General features: G+C 42.9%; 1 protein-coding gene across 23 annotated transcripts in view; it reads right to left on the bottom strand.

Annotated features, from left to right (window-relative positions):
* Positions 1-22,661, bottom strand: part of lrrfip2 (leucine rich repeat (in FLII) interacting protein 2) — a 63,188-nt gene that overhangs the window by 25,565 nt on the left and 14,962 nt on the right. For 9 of the 23 annotated variants that reach the window (XM_014154297.2, XM_014154298.2, XM_014154296.2 and 6 more), the window contains exons 3-8: positions 5,487-5,573; positions 5,081-5,143; positions 1,756-1,818; positions 1,608-1,649; positions 1,298-1,375; positions 500-583 (exon numbers count right to left, since the gene is read on the bottom strand). In XM_014154297.2, coding sequence (XP_014009772.1) covers positions 500-583; positions 1,298-1,375; positions 1,608-1,649; positions 1,756-1,818; positions 5,081-5,143; positions 5,487-5,573 — 417 coding nt within the window. The remainder of the gene's footprint in view (positions 1-499; positions 584-1,297; positions 1,376-1,607; positions 1,650-1,755; positions 1,819-5,080; positions 5,144-5,486; positions 5,574-22,661) is intronic. The other 14 variants (XM_045700692.1, XM_045700693.1, XM_045700691.1 and 11 more) reach the window with 7 other exon arrangements.

Here is a 22,661-nt window from a genome sequence, read left to right as displayed (position 1 = left end):
CTAGCACGCTGGAGAACTGTGCCCTTCCCGGATGAAACCTGGTTTCAACTGTCCTGGGCAGATATCAGACAGTGTGTATGGCGTCATGTGGGCGGTTAGCTGATGCCAATGTTGTGAACAGAGTTCCCTTCCCCATGGTGGCGGTGGGGTTATGGTATGGGCAGGCATAAACTACAGACAACGAACACAATTGCATTTTAACGATGGCAATTGAAATACACAGAGTTAGTGACGAGATCCTGAGGCCCTTTGTTGTGCCATTCAGTCATTTTCTTTAAGGTATCTGTGATCAGCAGATGCATATCTGTATTCCCAGTCATGTGAAATCCATAGATTAGGGCCTAATTAATTTATTTCCATTGACTAACTTCTTTATATGAATTGTAACTCTTTGAAATTGTTGCGTTTATATTTTTGTTCAGTGTATAACAAAAGACAGATGAAAGTCACTTTTCCTGTGAATCAATCCATACAAGCTCAGCAAGAGACAAGTACATACAGTGGAGCGGGAACTCTTCAGAGAGGAGCTACTCTTCACAGAGGAGCTACTCTTCAGAGCCGAGCTATTGGACAAACCGTCAGACTGGGGAGAGAACAAGGTTCATGTGAAATATGATCATCACAAGATAAAAACATCCAATAGGCGGCTGTTGGCAGAGATCTCAAACTGGTGGCCCGCGGGCCAGATGCGACCCATGAGCCGATTTAATGTGGCCGGTTGTCTTAGTAAATACAGCCTTCACGGGAAGACCGAATGTGGTACCGCAGGATAAACGAGTTTGAGACCCCTGCTCTTAGGAGTGACAGACAGACGTGCTGTGAGTGTGTTCGCACTGCAGATTACTAAAAAGTTGTGAGAACGAACAGCACACCACACCAAGTCATAGCTACATTTTGACAGTTGGTGCATGACACTGCAAAACTGTGAGGTTAAATGATAAGCTAAATGTCTTTTTCATTAGGAAAATGTGTTAGTAATGGACATTGAATTGTTTATTAAACACTATCATGCTGAGTCATTTGTGGTAGCCTGGTAATTTGTCTTTAGACTTTAGTGTTTAATGTAACCATCTCAGCTGTTTGAACGTCATTACAAGCCACAAGGATGTTAGCCTAGCCCATGACAACATAGAACATAGCCCAGCTATCTTCCTGTGTCCCCCAGCTGTGAATTCAACACTGGTCTTTTATGGGCCAGCAAACCCATCCCCATTTCCCTTCTGCACAATCAGTCATGCCATCCGTCCCACCTTTACCTGGAAACACACACATGCACACACCCGACACACAGACGCACCACCAGGTCTCTTCGACGAGAGGTGCTGGCCAGGCTTTTATAAGACGAGCTGCCCAGGTCTCGCAATGAGGAGGTCGACTTTAAAACCAGAACACACACACACACACCACAACAGAATTACTCAAGGACCATTGATGTATTCCAATTTTTAACAAATTCTAACAATTAATGAGACACATAAGCCAATGCTGTCTCGACAAGGTCATTGGTTTCACACATCAGTGTGGCCTTTCCAATAGAAATCTACCTCTATATTAATAGACTAAAATAATGACATGACACAGTCAATGAGACTACGTAATGTACACACCCTGTAGCTTCCAGTGCTACGGACCGACATGACATCATCATCCTGTTGCAGAGAAACACGGGAACAGACAAATAGGACGTCAAGACAAGTCAGGAAATAAGATAAAGGTGATAAAGAGATGGGTGAGAAAGAGATAAAGTATACAGACCCGCCGATGATGGCTACTGGATCTAGTACTAGTTCCAGAGTGCCGGGCCTTCTCTGTGTCGGCCTGGAGATGGAGAACGTTGGAACTTAGAGAGGAGAGGGAGATGCAAAGGAAGGCTAATACTCTACATGCGATGACGTACCCACACATAACACATCTTGATGTTAATGTTAGTCCAAAAATCTCCAACAACCTGTGCAGCTCCATTAATCCATCAGAAACACTGCAACAGGAGCTGTTCAACCACACAGACAAAAGATAAAGGAGGAAACCTGTGTTTCCACACAGTAATTTCTTTGAAAAGTTACTAGCTAGCTACAGTATTGCATACACAGTCCTAAACACACATCTTTTCGCTGGGTCATTTCACCTGAAAAAGGATCTCGATACCCACATTCTCAGATTGTTCTGGAATCGTTTATTTTTTACAACTTGTGACTGTATCAGCGTGCATGCACCCGGCCAGCCACAGGAGTCGCTAGAGCGCGATGAGACAAGGACATCCCGGGCTGGCCAAACCCTCCCCTAACCCAGACAACACGGGGCCAATTGTGTGCCGCCTCATGGGTCTCCCGGGGTGCTTATGTATGCCAGTTAGGTTCTACACCCTTTGTAAAGCAAATTAATGTGCTTAATTTTAAGTTATTTGGCAACTTTAGTTGTGCTACAAACCTTATAAAAACATAGGCTGATGGGCTAGGCTACATGAGGTGTGCGACTATGATTCGAAAAAGCCACCAATAAAAAGGTATTGTTTCTTGCCTTAAGCTGGGCATCATATATAATTCACAAGTTACAGACTAATATTGTCACCCAGCAGACTACTCGATGTAATCTTGTCTTTACATACAGTTAAAGCCGGAAGCATACATATATCTTAACTCAGTTTTCACAATTCCTGACATTTAATCCTAGTAAACATTCCTTGTTTTAGGATCACCACTTTATTTTAAGAAAGTGAAATGTCAGAATAATAGACAAAATGATTTATTTCAGCTTTTATTCCTTTCATCACATTCCCAGTGGGTCAGAAGTTTACATACACTCAATTAGTACTTGGTAGCATTGCCTTTAAATTGTTTAACTTCGGTCAAATGTTTCAGGTAGCCTTCCACAAGCTTCCCACAATAAGTTGGGTGAATTTTGGCCCATTTCTCCTGACAGAGCTGATGTAACTGAGTCAGGTTTGTAGGCCTCCTTGCTCGCACACGCTTTTCAGTTCTGCCCACACATTTTTTATAGGATTGAGGTCAGGGCTTTGTGATGGCCACTCCAATACCTTGACTTTGTTGTCCTTAAGCCATTTTGCCACAACTTTGGAATTATGCTTGGGGTCATTGCTCATTTGGAAGACCTATTTGCGACCAAGCTTTAACTTCCTGACTGATGTCTTGAGACGTTGCTTCAATATATCCACATCATTTTCCTACCTCATGATGCCATCAATTTTGTGAAGTGCACCAGTCCCTCTGGCAGTAAAGCACCACCACAACCGTGCTTTACAGTTGGGATGGTGTTCTTCAGCTTGCAAGGCTCCCCATTTTTCCTCCAAACATAACAATGGTAATTATGGCCAAACAGTTCTATTTTTGTTTCATCAGACCAGAGGACATTTCTCCAAAAAGTACGATCTTTGTCTCCATGTGCAGTTGCAAATCATAGTCTGGCTTTTTTAATGGAGGTTTTGGAACAGTGGCTTCTTCCTTGCTGAGCGGCCTTTCAGGTTATGTCAATATAGGACTCGTTTTACTGTGGATATAGATACTTTTGGACCGGTTTCCTCCAGCATCTTCACAAGGTCTTTTGCTGTTGTTCTGGGATTGATTTGCACTTTTCGCACCAAAGTACATTCATCTCTAGGAGACAGAACGCGTCTCCTTCCTGAGCGGTATGACGGCTGCGTGGTCCCATGGTGTTTATACCTGCGTACTATTGTTTGTACAGATGAACATGGTACCTTCAGGCATTTGGAAATTGCTCCCAAGGATGAACCAGACTTGTGGAGGTCTACAATATTTTTTCTGAGGTCTTGGCTGATTTATTTTGATTTTCCTACGATGTCAAGCAAAGAGACACTGAGTTTGAAGGTAGGCCTTGAAATACATCCACAGGTACACCTCCAATTGACTCAAATGTCAATTAGCATATCAGAAGCTTCTAAAGCCATGACAATGTTTAGAAATTTTCCAAGCTGTTTAAAGGCACAGTCAATTTAGTGTATGTAAATTTATGACCCATGGATTAAAAGTAAACTTCTGTTACAGTGAATTATAAGTGAAATAATCTGTCTGTAAACAATTGTTGGAAAAATTACTTGTGCTGTGCACAAAGTAGATGTCCTAACTGACTTAACTATAGTTTGTTAACAAGAAATTTGTGTAGTGGTTGAAAAACGAGTTTTAATGACTCCAACCTAAGTGTATGTAAACTTCCGACTTCAACTGTATACTAAATCTTGTGTGTGAAATTTCTTTTGATTTAGAATGGACCATTATCATGCACCTGTCTCGAAACATGTCATTTACGCAATTAAATAGCGTATGGAGGACCCTTATCCCGTGGATCATTTAAATGCCAGGGTAGGCTATACTCCTGTTGTAAAGATAAGCAATGTGCTTAATATTAGGAAAGTTAATAAATATAGTAGTCCTAGCCTATAGAAAGCTGATGGGATCCTCTTAGAGGCCATCACTCTGTTTTCTCACGCAATTGCATATCCTATAGAAATGTTGCGCAACATGAGCTCTCATGAAGTGTTTGATTAGATTTTCCATTACATTTGCATTGATGTCAGAGTGATTAGAGGGACAATAGAGTGCTGAGTACCAGGCAGTTAGCAAGTTTGGTAGGCTACTTATGACCATCAGCAGCATCAGAGCTTAGAGAAACCTAATTACTGTCACGTGGAATTTGACTGCCTTCATGACTCGTGACTGCCGGTGTGGCGGTAATACGGTCACCGCAACACGGTCACCGCAACAGCCCTAGGAACTCACCCATTTCAGAAACGCTCACTCAACAGTGGTTAGAGAACAGACAACAGGGCCAAAGTACCTAATTCCAATGCATATCAACGTTAGCCCCAAACTGCCTCATTACATAGCATAAAAGACCCAAATGAGTTAAGAGGCCAAAGCCAACTCTCAACGCACAGCCACAGATAAAGGTGTCTTCTATGCAAATACATTGCAGAACAACATTTATAATGTGATGTAAGGTTCTGTCATCAGAGGGCACTGTTTACGGGGATAGAGGGCAGCTCCCATACACAACAGAGCAGGCTGTGTTAGTACAGAGAGACCCATGCTCCCTGGCCTAACATTACCATCCATTGGTGGATCGAGCCCCAGCTTTTCCTGCTGCTGGATGAGGAGTGGCGAGAGGAGAGCTGGACAGAACAGGGGGAGGGAGGGAGTGCCAGGGAGTTGAACTCACAACTACCTTATTATATGATATAGACTCAGTCACACAAGGTTCATCACTTACATACAAGGGAAAGAGAAAAATACATGTGAAAAATGGTTTATATACAGATATCTGGATTTGATCTGTGAACATGCAGCACTCGTATACCCCAACACATTTTCTGGTTCAAGAGAAATGGCAGGATCTCTTTCTTGAATGAATCAAGAGTTGAATCATTGACTGTACCTGTACGTACGCGTGTGTGTGTGTGTGTGTGTGTGTGTGTGTGTGTGTGTGTGTGTGTGTGTGTGAGAGAGATTGTACACCTCTTTCTGTTGCCGTTCGAGTTCTCTCATTCGGATGTCCCTCGCCTCCGCCCTGGCCACTCTCTTTGCAGCCAGCCTGGCCTCCGCCTGTGGGACAAAACATGAACACAGTCATTAGTAGGGATGTGCATCTTTCCCTTTCAAGACGATTTGATATGTATCTAGATACATGGGCTCTGATATGATACAGAAACAATACGTTTTAGTTTGAAACGATTCCGTTTGATTAGAGGATCCGATCAATGCGATTCGGTGAATTACACTAACATTTGTTACATAAACACATTAAAATCTGCTGCTGATGGAGCTCATGATGTGTGCCTCTGATCTGTCTGACTTGTCTGTTTGGGAAATTGGGCATCTACCACCCCACTATCAGATAAGGGGGCCCATGTCAGCTTTTTGTACCCCCACTTTGATGTGAAATCACCATCACCCACTAAGTAAAGCGGTCATTTTTGCAGATTCAAAGTGTTTGAGCTAGTAATGTATCAATATTTAGCCAATGAATATATAGCACAACTTTGGATTTCACCCCAATCTCAAAAATCAAATGGTTTAGACTATTTGGAAGTTTTTACGAAGTGAACTTCTATTTTCCTCCCGCTAAATGCTTGGTAGAAAAAGTGATTGTTATCCTCGTTATGGAATTATCAACTTAACCCTGTATTTCTAAAAATGAGCATGTACAATGATTGTAAAGCAAAACTACCAAAACTGTTACTTATGGTGAACCTGAACAATCAAAACAAGACAGCAGTAAACATGTTGCCCCCACAGGAATGATGCAAGACCCCCACGGGTTGTTTGGCATGAAAAATGACTTATTGATCAATGACTGTCAAAAGGGTTACATACTTAAGATAAAGCATTTTCGGAAGGTAGAAAGAAAGTAATATGAGCAACAACAAAAAATTGTGAACCAGCCGTTTTAATTTATTTTACCTTTATTTAACTAGGCAAGTCAGTTAAGAACAAATTCTTATTTTCAATGACGGCCTAGGAACAGTGAGTTAACTGCCTTGTTCAGGGGCAGAACGACAGATTTTTACCATGTCAGCTCGGGGATTCAATCTTTCAATCTTGCAACCTTTCGGTTACTAGTCCAATGCTCTAACCACTAGGCTACCTGCCGCCCCAATTCCTAAAGTTTGAATATATTTTATGACCAATGCACTTGGATCGGTTTGGGGTCCCGCGGACCGATGCACTCACATCTTAACATGCTGACCACACTGCTCACGCACAAAATACATTTACACATACATGTTATTCAATCATTGCACCCACACTGCTCGCGCGCACCAACGAGGTGCTAAAATAGAAGTCAGTTATATTTGTGACGCTGAAAGCGGTGCAAGTCAAATACCCACGTGCCATCTCCTCATTGGTTATACCCATGTGGGTGATTGAAAGATGAACTGAGTTCAGCCGGTCGTCGTGGTAATACTATGAAAATAAGATGCCAATCGCCATATAAAGTCCAAAGAAGAAAAGACCTGGAAGGAGGAGAGACGACTAGAAACAATTCAGTTGACCGTTTTATGCGTGGATTAATTGGCGGAGTAGAGGACCTTGTGCATTTCAAGTAAAATAACAACTCAACGTTTATATCCCAGGACAAATTAGCTAGCAACAACAAGCTAGCTAAATAGGACAAATTAGCTAGCAACTGCAAGCTAGCTAGCTAAATTGCCATAAATGTTTCATGCTTTTCGACCTGTCCCGAAATTAGTATAATTGGTTCAGGGTGTTTTGATATTACAACCTGCGTTTCGTGATCGCGTTTGGTGTGGGTGGCCAAAATCAATTTACACGCACATCCGGTTTGGGTACGGTGTTAAACATTTGAACCAATGCGTATCGGTGAATCGTTACATCCCTAGTCATTAGCGCCGACGACCTACTGGCAGGGGCCCTTACTCTGGGGAAACACCCAATTGTGTGAGAGGTACAAAAATATCCCCAAGGGACAATTTTATTTCACCAGGTAGGCCAGTTGAGAACAAGTTCTCATTTACAACTGTGACCTGGCCAAGATAAAGCAAAGCAGTGCAACAAAAACAGCACAGAGTTACACATGGGATAAACAAACGTACAGTCAATAACACAATACAAAAATCTGTATACAGTGTGTGCAAATGAAGTACAGAGGTAAGGCAATAAATAGTCCAATAGTGGCAAAGTAATTACAATTTACACTGGAGTAACATATGTGCAAGTACAAATACTGGTGTGCAAAAGAGCAGAAAAACAAAAACAATATGGGGAAGGGGTAGGTAGTTGGTTGGATAGGCTATTTACAGATGGGCTGTGTACAGCTGTAATGATCGGTAATCCAACTTCAGTGATTTTTGCAATTCGTTCCAGTCATTGGCAGCAGAGAACTGGAAGGCAGCCAAAAATGTGTTGACTTTGGGGATGACCAGTGAAATATACCTGCTGGAGCGTGTGCTACGGGTGGGTGTTGCTAGGGTGACTAGTGAGCTGAGATAAGGCGGAGCTTTATCTAGCAAAGACTTATAGATGACATGGAGCCAGTGGGCTTGGCGAGGAATATGCAGCGAGGACCAGCCAACGGGAGCATACAGGTCGCAGTGGTGGGTAGTATATAGGGCTTTGGTGACAAAACAGATGGCACTGTGATAGAATGCATCCAATTTGCTGAGTAGAGTGTTGGAGGCTATTTTGTAAACGATATCGCCAAAGTCGAGGATCGGTAGGACAGTCAGTTTTACTAGGGTATGTTTGGAAGCATGAGTGAAGGAGGCAAGAACCCAATACTATGGAGAGAGCAACCCCACCACACAGCACTATCACCACACACTGGGATATCTGTTCAGGAGGAAAAAGCTTAAAGGAATAGTTCACCCAAATTACAAAATGGCCTATTGGTTGCCTTTCTTACTCTGTAAACAGTTTATGGACAAGGTATGACAGCAATCCATGCTTTGGTTTACCTGGCCACCGTCTCCAAATGCTAACTTTTTAGAATTTGTGGCACAAATCCAATGCAAGTCAATATCCATTATATTAGCATTTTTCACGCTTCATGTCCAAATCATCTTAAAGTAGACTTGAGCTACAATCAATTCTAGAAACTCAAATAAAACTGTCACATGCGCCGAATACATGTGTAGACCTTACTGTGAAATGCTTACTTTACAAGCCCTTAACCAACAGTGCAGTTCAAGGAGAGTTAAGAAAATATTGACCAAATAAACTAAAGTAAAAAAAAACTATAAAAAAGTAACAATAATGAGGCTATATACAGGGGGTACCGGTACCGAGTCAGTGTGCGGGGGTACAGGTTAAAGGTAATTTGAAAATGTAGGTAGGGGTGAAGTGACTATGCATAGATATGCATATATAATAAACAGCGAGTAGCAGCAGTGCACAAAACAAATGGGGGGTGGGGGGGGCAATGTAAATAGTCCGGTGGCCATTTGATTAATTGTTCAGCTTAAGGAACCTTTTGGTCCTTGACTTGGCGCTCTGGTACCGCTTGCCGTGCGGTAGCAGAGTAAACAGTCTATGACTTGGGTGACTGGAGTCTCTGAAATGCCTATTATATAGGTCCTGGATCACATCGGCTACTTAGAGCGTTATCACAGTCATCCAGAACAGCTGGTGCTCTCGTGCATGCTTCAGTGTTGCTTGCCTTGAAGCGAGCATAGAAGGCATTTAGCTCGTCTGGTAGGCTCGCGTCATTGGGCAGCTCGCGTCTGGGTTCCCCTTTGTAGTCCATAATAGTTTTCAAGCCTTGCCTTGTCTGAGGGCATAGCGGGATTTCTTATAAGCGTCCAGTTTAGTCTCCCGCTCCTTGAAAGCAGCAGCTCTAGCCTTTAGCTCGATGCAGGTGTTGCCTGTAACCCATGGCTTCTGGTTGGGATATGTACGTACAGTCACTGTGGGGACGACGTCGTTGATGTGCTTATTGATGAAGCCGATAACTGAGGTGGTGTACTCCTCAATGCCACTGGATGAATTCCGGAACATATTCCAGTCTGTGCTTGCAAAACAGTCCTGTAGTGTAGCATCTGCGCCATCTGACCACTTCCGTATTGAGCGAGTCATTGGTACTTCCTGCTTTAGTTTTTGCTTGTAAAGCAGGAATCAGGAGGATAGAATTATGGTCAGATTTGCCAATTGGAGGGCGAGGGAGAGCTTTGTATACATCTCTATGTGTGGAGTAAAGGTGGTCTAGGATTTTCTTCTCTGGTTGCACATGTGACATGCTGGTAAAAATGTGGTAAAACTGATTTAACTTTGCCTGCATTAAAGTCCCTGGCCCCTAGGAGCACCGCTTCTGGGTGAGCATTTTCTTCTTTGCTTATGGCCTTATAGAGTTGGTTGAGAGCGGTCTTAGTGCCAGCTTCGTTCTGTGGTGGTAAATAGACGGCTAAGAATAATATAGATGAGAACTCTTTTGGTTGATAGTGTGGTCTACAGCTTATCATACGGTACTCTACCTCAGGCGAGCAATACCTCGAGACTTCTTTAAATATCGCGCACCAACTTGACAAATACACACCCCCCTACCCCTCGTCTTACCGGAGGTAGCGTCTCTTCTGCAGGTGCATGGAAAATCCCGCTAGCTCCATCTTGTCCATATTGTCGTTCAGCCACGTATCGGTGAAACATAAGATGTTACAGTTTTTAATGTCCCGTTGGTAGGATAATCTTGATCGTAGGTCATCAATTTTATTTTCCAATGATTGCACGTTAGCAAGAAGAACAGATGGCAGAGGAAGTTTACTCGCTCGTCTACGGATTCTCACAAGGCTGCCCGATCTGCGGCCCTTTCCCTGCCTCTTTTCTTCACGCAAAAGGCGGGGGTCTGGGCCTGTTCCAGTGAAAGCAGGATATCCTTCTCGTCGAACTCGTTAAAGGAAAAAGTTTCTTCCAGTCCGTGGTGAGTAATCGCTGTTCTAATGTCCAGAAGTTATTTTCGGTCATAAGATACGGTGGCAGCAACATTACGTACACAATAAGAAAAAAAAGTTGCACAAAACGCTTTTTTTTTTAACGAAATAGCACAACTGGTTGGGAGAATGTAAAACGTCAGCCATGTTCTTCGGCGCCATCTTGTCTGTGGTCTTTAGTTTTATCAATTTCAGTTGTGCTTCATTTGCCATTTACCTGAATATTTTGATGTTTTTTACTGCTAGATTGATGCCTTCTTTACTGTGAGTGGATGTGGTGTCCAGAACGTTCTTAGTGTTTGGATTCTGGTTGCTTTCTGGTATTCTTCTGTGCTGTTTTGGGCCAATCTGTATGAATTTCTGATGTTGTATAGCTTACTGGGCTGTGAATGTATGGTTGTTTCCATGTCTGTTCTTTTGAGGAACAAGGTAATTTGGCTGTGATCAGACAGATGTTAGTGGCTTGACGGTGAATGAGCTGAGAGATAAAGGGTCAATGTCTATAATCATATAGTCTACTGTGCTGTGGCTCTCGACCCCCCTCTCTCGACCTGCTTCTACATCTGCATTGCTTGCTGTTTGAAACCCAGTTTTAGACAGTTTCTGTCTAACACTTTGGCATCTGCTGATGTAAAAAGGGCTTTATAATTTTGATTGATTCATTCAGAGCCAATTCACGACCTGAGCAAGTGGAAAATCATAACACATTAGGTTGATGATCTCTAACTAAATAAAATACCCACTGCTAGTAGCCATGTATTAATCTAACAGTAAATGTAAAGTCCTAAAAAACGATATATGGACTCGATATGGCCGATACGCATTTCACATGCTCCGTATCTCAAAGCTATATCAGATAGCTCGGTTATAAAACAGTGAGCTACTAGCTCAATATTGAGAGATGCAAAAAAAGCTGAAATGCTCCTTTCTTCAACAGGGACAACAGTAGTCTAAAGTTTCTCCCCCATAATTGCATTTTTAAAATGTTAAAACAAACAGAAAGCATTTTTCAGGGCGCACGTGAGGGGAGAGAGATAGTGGTTCGCTCATCACAGCAGGGGGCCAAAGCGAAATAGGCATGGTCGCAAAATGCGACTAAATAAATTGCAGTCTAGAGCCCTATATACACAGTATACTGAACAAAAATAAACGAAAAAATTTAAGATTTTACTGAGTTTCAGTTCATATAAGTAAATCAGTCAATTGAAATAAATTCATTACGCCCTAATCTATGGATTTCACATGACTGGGAATACAGATATGCATCTGTGGTCACTGATACCTTAATAAAAAGGTAGGGACGTGGATCAGAAAACTAGTCAGTATCTGGTGTGAACACCATTTGCCTCATGCGGCGCACAACTTCTCCTTCGCATAGAGTTGCTCAGGCTGTTGATTGTGGCCTATGGAATGTTGTCCCACTCCTCAATGGCTGTGTGAAGTCGTTGGATTTTGGGTGGGAACTGAAACACGGTGTCCTACACGTCAATCCAGAGCACCTCAAACATGCTCAACGGGTGACATGTCTGGTGAGTATGCAGGCCATGGAATAACCCCACTGCCACCATGGGGCACTCTATTCACAACATTGACATCAGCAAACCGCTCGCCCACACGACCCCTTAAACGTGGTCTGCGGTTGTGAGGCCGGTTGAACGTACTGTCAAATTCTCTAAAACAACATATGGTAGAGAAATTAAAACATTCAATTCTCTGGCAACAGCTCTGGTGGACATTCTGCAGTCAGCATGCCAATTGCACACACCCTCCAAAACTTGAGACATCTGTGGCATTGTGTCATGTGACAAAACTGCACATTTTAGAGTGGCCTTTTATTGTCCCCAGCATAAGCTGCACCTATGTAATGATCATGCTGTTCAAACAGTTTCTTGATATACCACACCTGTTAGGTGGATGGATTATCTTGGCAAATGAGAAATGCTCAATAACAGGGATGTAAACACATTTGTGCACAACGTGTAGAGAAATAAGCTTTTTGTACATTTGGAACATTTCTGGGTTCTTTTATTTCAGTTCATGAGACATAGGAACACCCTCAATGAGCTTGTTTATGATAAGGCAATGCCATGTTAGGATCACGCTAAAGGCGGTGGTTGGCATTACATACTTTGAATAAGCGCCCTTGCACGTTAGGCTACACCACAGCATACGATCTGCTGCAGGCTATAGAAGTGTGTACTGGTAATCTGCAACACAATGGAGACCAACTCCAAACAAATCAACAGAACAAAACTGTGGAGACCAAATATAAATGATCCTGAGAGACCTGTGACAGAGAGCTACTGTACCACATGCACTTCCACATGAGTCACAGCTCTATAACACTGTCCTTAGTAGAGTGCTTGAGATGCCTCATCCCCAACAACATGTGCTAACCATCAGTTTAGAGAGGCTAATTTAAGGACCTCAAAAAGGGGAAACGACAGTGGTGGACAAACACAGTGACAAAGAAGAATTCGGGAGGATAAACTAGGCCTTAAGGCTTTTAAACAAAGTTAGATGTGGTGTTGGTTCACCAGTCGCTAAATATGCAATCATTCAATGGCAGTCAATATTTTTTCAAATCAACATGCACGCAGGAAGGCAGATGCATACAACTCTGGACAATGGATTTGAAAGATGACATAGGTAGTCTGGGGGGGGGGTGTAGGCTTATGCCAATTTCACTTAAATTTACCCCAGACGTAGAGGGGGAACGGGGCTAATTTTGCAAAGCGCCTCTGCAGCAGTGTCTAATTTAAGTAGACTATGCTCCCCCCAAGGAGGCCCATTATGACTGTGTGTGTGTGTGTGTGTGTGTGAGAGAGAGAACACACACACACACACACACACACAATTAGCTTCTCCTGACTGACTACTCTGCTCATGACAACACCACATCTACAAACACCATCACGTTTAACTTCCCATAGCAGAAAAACACACTTATCTTCAACAAAAAGATGGGTGCTGCATCAATGGTATGGTGGAGGCTACAGAGTATCTCCTTGCAAACAGTCAACATTCCAGCCATTGCTTATCTGTGGTGCCAGAATGGGCCACCAGTAGGCCTATTCCTATTGAGTGGGAAGAAAATAGCATTGGGGAAAAAACATGTCTTTGTTGTGCAAACATGCATGCCTCGTGGGACGTTTTCCCTAATCAAATGTATTTTCTGACTCTCTTATGTTACAGCTGAGCGTTTCACCCACAGTGCATCTGTCAGAAGTCTTCAGCCATCTCTGGAGATTTCCACTCTCGATTAGGGTCGGTGAACTCACCGTTTGGTCATAAGCCTCTCGATATTTTCTATTGGCTAATCATGGGGATGGTCTGTCTTTCTCTAAACAGCTGCTGTCTATGACAGCTTTGCGAGCAGAGTGGCACAACCATCACATCGAGGTTGTGTGTGACTATGAGCACCGCAAGCCAACTAAAATTGTTTCAATGCTTTGGCTTAAAAACTGTCAGATTGTAATTGGACCTTCCTCTAAGAAAACAAAATGGTGGGATTCAAAGTAAAAAATTAGGGTGTATTTTTGCACTGTTAAAATGGATTAGTGAGGCTAATAGACTAGTGTGTGTGTGTGTGTGTGTGTGTGTGTGTGTGTGTTAGCGTTTTCCACAAGCACATGGAGTTGCCAGCCAAATAGAAAAAGTAGCCAGACAGGCTCCCCTCGGGTAAGACATTTTTGCAGAACAAATTCTATTTTGCTGGCCTCTGGTACATTATAATGCCTTGATTCCATACGTGTTAATAAAAGAGCTAGCACGACAGTTACATTTACTGAAATAATTAACAAGCGTTTGCAACTCTTTGTGAATTGCAGTATGTCATTTATTCCCCCCAAAAATACTTGTTTAGCAACTGACCCACAGATCTCTTATTAATAACCCCTTTTCACTCGTTGGAATTGTCCTATATTGAATTGTCCTATATTGAATTGTCCTATATAGGCCTAAATTGAAATGTTTCTTACAGAAGAAATACAAAAAGCATATGCATAAGCATCGTAGCAATTGAAAGGGAACAGTTTGGAGATGGGATTTTTTTTAACCAAACTTGAGTACACAACAGTTCACCTGACAAGACAATCCAAACAGTGTTGATTGTATGTGCATTTTACATCTACTGTACTTTTCACCGCATTTTTTTAACAAAATCAAAAAATTATCCAGATAAATTCAGTAACATAAGAATATTCCTGTAAAATGTGGGGTAGACAAAACAAAAAAAATGAAAAGGTTTGAGCGAGAGGACAAATTCTTTTTTAGCTCTCCTAGCCGTGCCATTGAGGAACTAAAGCAACCACACGTGTAGTTTTTTGTGGAACACAACTCTGCATCCCCACCATCACACAATTACTGTTTATGTTTATGCAATCCAAAAATCCCCCGAAATCTGAGTCAGGTGGGCATAATTTGAAACCTTGTTCTATTGCCAATGTGACTCAAAGTTTAACACCTGTAACTGCTTCTTTAATCAGAACATCATTTTCAGATGTGCTAACATAATTGCAAAAGGATTTTCTAATGATCAATTAGCCTTTTAAAATGATAAACTTGGATTAGCTAACACAACGTGCCATTGGAACACAGGAGTGATGGTTGCTGATAATGGGCCTCTGTACGCCTATGTAGATATTCCAATAAAAAAAAAAAAACTGCCATTTCCAGCTACAATAGTCATTTACAACATTAACAATGTCTACACTGTATTTCTGATCAATTTGATGTTATTTTAAAAATGGACCATTTTTTAGCTTTTCTTTCAAAAACAAGGAAACTTCTAAGTGACACCAAACTTTTGAACAGTAGTGTGTGTATACATATATCTCAAATCCATTGCCGTGGTTGTAAAGTTGTATGCATCTGCCTTCCTGCATGCATGTTGATTGACAGCGGAATCTCTTCAAATGAGTGGATTCGGCTGTTTCAGCCATACTCGTTGCTGACAGATATCTATATTCCCCCCCACACACACAAAAAGAAACGCAACATGCAATAGTTCATATAGAGAAATCAGTCAATTGAAATGAATTCATTAAGCCCTAATCTATGGATGTCACATGACTGGGAATACACATGCATCTGTTGGTCACAGATACCTTAAAAAAAAAATGGTAGGGCGTGGATCAGAAAACCATCTGGCGTGACCACGATTTGCCTCATGCAGCGCGACACCTTCGCATAGAGTTGATCAGACTGTGGCCTCCCGAGATAGACCACTGCGCTAAGGCACTGCATCGCAGCGCTAGCTGTGCCACAAAAGATTCTGGGTTCGAGTCCAGGCTCTGTCGCAGCTGGCCGCGACCGGGAGACCCATGGGCGGTGCACAATTGGCCCAGTGTCATCTGGGTTAAGGGAGGGTTTGATTGGCAGGGATTTACTTGTCCCATCGCGCACTAGTGACTCCTGCACGCTGACAGGGTCGCCAGGTGTACAGTGTTTCCTCCGACACAATGGTGCGGCTGGATTCCGGGTTAAGTGGGCATTGTGTCAAGAAGCAGTGTGGCTTGGTTGGATTGTGTGCACGGCTCTCGACCTTCGCCTCTCCTGAGTCCGTATGGCAGTTGCAGCGATGAGACAAGACTAACTACCAATTGGATACCATGAATTAGGGGTAAAATTGTATTTTATTTTTAAATAAAAAAAAGAGTTGATCAGGCTGTTGATTATGGCTTGTGGAATGTTGTCCCACTCCTCTTCAATGGCTGTGTGAAGTTGCTGGATATTGGCGGCAACTGGAACACACTGTTGTACACGTTGATCCAGAGCATCCCAAACATGCTCAATGGGTTACATGTCTGGTGAGTATGCAGGCCATTTAACAGCACATTTTATAAAAATAACCTAGCAATTTACATTGGTTGTCACTCAACTAATAAAGCCTAATAATGTGCAAGCCATTTTACAAACATTTGAAGCTGGCTACTGATATTGCCTGGGGTTATTTCGGTATGCAAAATGACTTGTAGATCTGACTGTCGACATAATTACATGCTTAGTTTGACACTGAAGGAGAGTATGCAGTCGTCACAAAAATATTAGGCATTTTTGTGCTGGTAGAAAATGTAATTTGAACAAAATCTTTTAGTGAACCGGCAATTTGTAACATTTTAATAGGTTTTCTGACCGAAGCGTGCAACATTTGGATCGGTTTGCGGACCCACTCATATCTTAAACATTTGAACCTGGGCCCGATGCATACCGTGAAACGCTACATCCATACTGGACATGAAACAGTGAACATAAACATTGACACTGTAAATTACATGAGTTTTATGATATGGAAATGTGAAGTGTTTGTGAATGTGAACTTGGAGTTCACCTGCGGTAAATTCAATTGACTGGACATGATTTGGAAAGGCACACACCTGTCTATATAAAGGTCCCACAGTTGACAGTGCATGTCTGGAGATCTGGAGAAGGGTACCAAACAAAATGATGCAGCATTGAAGATCTGAGAACACAGTGGCTGCCATCATTCTTAAATGGAAGAAGTTTGAAACCACCAAGACTCTTCCTAGAGCTGGCCGCTCAGCCAAACTGAGCAATCGAGGGAGAAGGGCTTCGGTCAGGGAGGTGACCAAGAACCCGATAAGCTCCAGAGTTCCTCTGTGGAGATGGGAGAACCTTCCAGAAGGACAACCATCTCTGCAAAACTCCACCAATCAGGCCTTTATGGTAGAGTGGCCAGACAGAAGCCACTCCTAGATTCTCTGGTCTGATGAAACCAAGATTAAACTCTCTGGCCTGAATGCCAAGCGTCACATCTGGAGGAAACCTGGCAACATCCCTTTGTAAAGCATGGTGGTGGCAGGATCATGTTGTGGGGATGTTTTTCAGCAGCAGGGACTGGGAGAATAGTCAGGATCGAGGCAAAGACGAACAGAGCTGCTCCATAGCACTTCGGGACAAGTCTCAATGTCGTTGAGATGCCCAGCCAGAGCCTGGACTTGAACCCAATCGAACATTTCTGCAGAGATCTGAAAAATGCTGTGCAACGATGCTCCCCATCGAACCTGACAGAGCTTAAGAGGATCCGCTGAGAGGAATTGGAGAAACATCCCAAATACAGGTGTGCCAAGCTTGTAGCGTCATACCCAAGAAGAATCGAGACTAATCACTGCCAAAGGTGCTTCAAAGTATTGAGTAAAGGGTCTGAATACTTATGTAAATGTGATATTTCAGTTCTTTATTTTTAATACACTTGCATAAAATTCTAAAAACATGTTTTTGCTTTGTCATTATGGGGTATTGTGTGTAGATTGATAAGAAAAAAACGATTTAATCAATTTTAGAATTCTGTAACATGACAAAATGTGAAAAAAGGGAAGGGGTCTGAATACTTTCCGAATGCACTGTATTTAACCCCTTATTTTTGGCACAGGTCTCCATATATACTTCCATTAATTTTTTCCACTGGTACCGGGGACCTTCAGACGAGTCGTGAGGCCTGTGGGCTACAGCAACAACTGACATGTACGTGAGAGTCTCACCTTTCCACAGTGGGGTCATATTAACGTGTAACCCAAACTGTGTGGACGCCACAGACAGAAGTTGGCAGATTGGCTGTACTGACTATAGACAAGTCCCAAGACCCACACACACAGATACACCAGGGTTTTCGTTAGGAAAATGTGACGCGGGATATTTGACCGGCAACATTTTAAATTTACCGGGCATTTGACAAATTCATCAGGCCCATATGCATTGTGTACGTAACTGCCTCCAGCTCATTGCAAAGTGGTGTGTGACGTGCTGATGAAGCCTGCCTTCCGTTGCCGTTTGATGCCGCGTTCAAAACAAACCTGGGAACTCTGAAATCTCCGGTAGATGGCTAGAAAATGCATATCGTTCATTCTAGCGGGAGGGGGCTTGGCTGACTTTCTGATTAGCAAATTGAAAAGTAGCCTAGTTCATTTAGGTGGAAAAAGTAACTGGCTTAAAAGGAGTCTGTAGTCGGCTGTTTAGCCGACAGCCGGCTCAAGTGGAAAACACTGTGTGTCTGAGAAAAGAGGGAGAGGAGATGGCTGGCTCCTCTGCGCTGCACCTGTTGAGCTGTGACTGTATGACCTGAGCTCTGTGTCGCTGTCCTATCTATAGCCCTGCCCATCCGGCCTGGCCCCAGCATTCCCTCCCCCTGCACCCACATTATGGGACTGGAGAGGAGTAATCTGAGCAGCAGCCGCACAAATGCACAATCATACACACCTCTAAAACCCCTAAGCATCACGGGGCAGATCAGATCCTCTACTCACACTAGACTACATCATCTAGGGCTCCATGAAGTTGGCACACCCTGGATGTTATGTCAAAGTTGCCGTTGTTTATCTTCAGTACTATAGTGTTTATAGTTGCCATGGAAACAAACATTAGGCTAATCGTTCAAAACCCTCCCCTTATCAGACCAGACGGAATGTTAGGCGGACCCCTTCAACACACGTTGCTAAATTATATGCTGCTACATGTGATAACACCCAATCATAAAATAGCCCAAGCATAGGTAGATAAATTGTTTGACAGCCAACAAGTTTCAAATCAGGCGTATTGCACAACAGACAACTTGTTCTACCTTTGTTATCTAAAAAAAAAAAAGGAGGATGTGAAATTTGAAATACGTATTTGCAGATAGTTGCAAAAATAGGCCTGCCTACCATTATCATGAACTACTGAAGATACAGGGTTCGACATTCAGGTACATTTTCCAGTGGCAAACCGGGCCAGTTCCAATAAAAGCTACTGGCCTGAATGAAAAACAAATACTCTCCGGGGTAACACAGCAAAGTGAAAGATGCGCGGGTAATTTTAATAGCAGAGGCCTTTATTTTCCATTGGGGCTGAAAAAGTATCCTATTCAGGGTTCATACAGACATTGGCAAGTCAAATTCAAGGACTTTCATGCATTTCATTTTTATTTAAGGACTTAAATGTTATATTTAATTGTAATAGCCTATAAAGAAAAACAAATCCCCCAAAATGAATGCAAAAAAGTATGCATTACCATATTGCATTTTTTTTTATATTGACCTTTCCAAATGCATTATGCATTGCCATTCACATGATTTGTACATTCTAGGGATCCTTGGGACATCCCTACCTTAAACCCTACCCATAACAATTTTAAATGTAAAACTTCAATGGGTTAGGGACCTCCCAAAAACCCCAGATAGCAAGGACCATTCGCATGTGAAACAATCGTCAACTAACAGTTTAGGGAATTCATCTGTTTTTTAAAAATCAGTTATTTAAATCAACACTAAGCAAAAATATAAATACAACAGTTAACGTGTTGGTCCGATGTTTTATGAGCTGAAATAAAATATCCCAGAAATGTTCCATCTCAAATTATGTGCACCTATTTATTTACATCCCTGTTAGTGAGCATTTCTCCTTTGCCAAGATAATCCATCCACCTGACAGGAGAGGCATTTCAAGAAGCTGACTAAACAGCATCAATGGCGCCGGAGGAGATGGATGCCGTTTTACGGTCCCCTAACCAATAGTGCTGTTGTGTTTTTTAGCGTTATTTGTAACTTATTTTGTACATAATGTTTCTGCCACCGTCTCTTATGATCGAAAAGAGCTTCTAGATATGAGGAAAGCGATTCTTCACCCCATATTGGAAGGAGATTTTTTCTTTAATGAATCGGACGCAAAGGATTTACTCTAGACAAGGCCCTCATGACCGTAATTCGCAGGAGAAAGAGACGGAGATATCGGGGACAGAGGTCTGGGTGCCTTGTAAGGATCCGACAGCGAGTGGGAAATCTGCCTTTACCATCGGTCCTATTAGTCAAAGTCAAATCATTGGATAATAAAATAGACAAACTACGAGCATGTATATCTTACCAATGGGACATTAAAAACGAACATCTTATGTTGTTTCACCGAGTCGTGGCTGAACGACGACATGAATAACATAGTTGGCGGGTTTTACGCTTTTTCGGCAGGATAGAACAGCCGCCTCTGGTAAGACAAGGGGTGGCAGTCTAAGTATATTTGCAAACAACAGCTGGTGCACGAAAGCTAAGGAAGTCTTGAGGTTTTGCTCGCCTGAAGTAGAGTATCTCATAATAAGCTGTAGACCACACTAATTACCAAGAGAGTTTTCATCTATATTGTTCGTAGCTGTCTATTTACCACCACAAACCGATGAGGGCACTAAGACCGCACTCAATGATCTGTATACAGCCATAAGCAAACAGGAAAGCGCTAATCCAGAGGTGGTGCTCCTAGTGGCCGGGGACTTTAATGCAGGGAAACTTAAATCAGTTTTACCTCATTTCTACCAGCATGTTAAATGTGCAACCAGAAAAAAAAAGAAAATAAAAAAACTCTAGACCACCTTTACTCCACACACAGACTCGTTCCAAGCGCTCCCTCCATTTGGCAAATCTGACCATAATTCTATCCTCCTGATTCCTGCTTACAAGCAAAAACTAAAGCAGGAAGCACCAGTGTCAATAAAAGTGGTCAGATGGCTTCATTAATAAGTGCATCGATGATGTCGCCCACACAGTTACAGTACGTACATACTCCAACCAAAAGCCATGGATTACAGGCAACATCCGCACTGAGCTAAAAGGGTAGAGCAGCTGCTTTCAAGGAGCTGGAAGCTTATAAGAAATCCCGATATACCTCCGATGAACCATCAAATAGGCAAAGCATCAATACAGGACTAAGATTGAATCCGACGCTCGTCGGATGTGGCAGGGCGTGCAAACTATTACAGACTACAAAGGGAAGCACAGCCGGGAGCTGCCCAGAGACACGAGCCTACCAGACGAGCTAAATTACTTCTATGCTCGCTTCGAGGCAAGCAACACTGAAACTTGCATGAGAGCATCAGCTGCTCCTGACGACTACGTGATCACGCTCTCCGTAGCCAATGCGAGTAAGACCTTTAAACAGGTCAACATTCACAAGGCCACAAGGATTACCAGAACGTGTACTCCGAGCATGTGCTGACCAACTGGAAAGTGTCTTCACTGACATTTTCAACCTGTTCCTGACTGAGGGACAACACCATAGTGCCCTCAAACCTCATCACTAAGTGAAGGACCCTGAGACTAAACACCTCCCTATGCATCTGGATCCTGGACTTCCTGACGGGCCACCCCCAGGTGTAGGTAACACATCCACCATGCTGATCCTCAACACGTTCGCCCCTCAGGGGTGTGTGCTCAGCTCCCTCTTGTAATCCCTGTTCACTCATGACTGCATGGCCAGGCACGACTCCAACACCATCATTAAGTTTGCCGATGATACAACAGTGATCACCGACAACGATGAGACAGCCTATAGGGAGGTGGTCAGAGACCTGGCCGTGTGGTGACAGGAAAACAACCTCTGAGAGCTTCAAGTTCCTTGGTACCCACATCACTAACAAACTAACATGGTCCAGGCACACCAAGACAGTCGTGAAGAGGGCACGACAAAGCCTATACCCCCTCAGGAGACTGAAAAGATTTGGCATGGGTCCTCAGATCCTCAAAAAGTTCCTACAGCTGCACCATCGAGAGCATCCTGACTGGTTACATCACTGCTCGGCCTCCAACCGCAAGGCACTACAGAGGGTAGTGCGTACAGCCTAGTACATCACTGGGCCCAAGCTTCCTGCCATCCATGACCTCTATACCAGGCGGTGTCAGAGGAAGGCACCAATAATTGTCAGACTCCCCCCTCTTTTACACTGCTGCTACTCTGTTTATTATCTATACATAGTCACTTTAACTCTACCTACAGGTACATGTTACCTCGAATAACCGGTGCCCTCACACATCGACTCTGTACCGGTACCCCCTGTATATAGCCTCGCTATTGTTATTTTACTGCTGCTCTCTAATTATTTGTAAGTAAAAAAATTAACACATTCTTAAAAATGTACTGTTTGTTAAGGGCTTGTAAGTAAGCATTTCACTGTAAAGTCTACACCTGTTGTATTCGGCGCACATGTGATAAATAAAATTTGATTACACAGGGTACACCTTGTGCTGGGTACAAGGTAACTGAAATGTGCAGTTTGTCACAACACAATGCCACAGATGTCTCAAGTTGAGGGCTGCAGGAATGTTCACCAGAGCTGTTGCCAGAGAGTGGCCATTTATTGTCCTCCCCACATGGTGCCCGTGTGATTATCATGCTGTTTAAATCAGCTTCTTGATATGCCACACCTTTCAGGTGGATAGATTATCTTGGCAAAAGAGAAATGCTCACTAACAGGGCTGTAAACATTTGTGCACAA

The sequence above is a fragment of the Salmo salar genome, chromosome ssa18, assembly GCF_905237065.1.
Source record: "Salmo salar chromosome ssa18, Ssal_v3.1, whole genome shotgun sequence".
In the NCBI taxonomy this organism is placed as follows: Eukaryota; Metazoa; Chordata; class Actinopteri; order Salmoniformes; family Salmonidae; genus Salmo; species Salmo salar.
The sequence above is the reverse complement of the archived record's forward strand: the minus strand, read 5'-3'. Positions and strand labels throughout refer to the sequence as shown.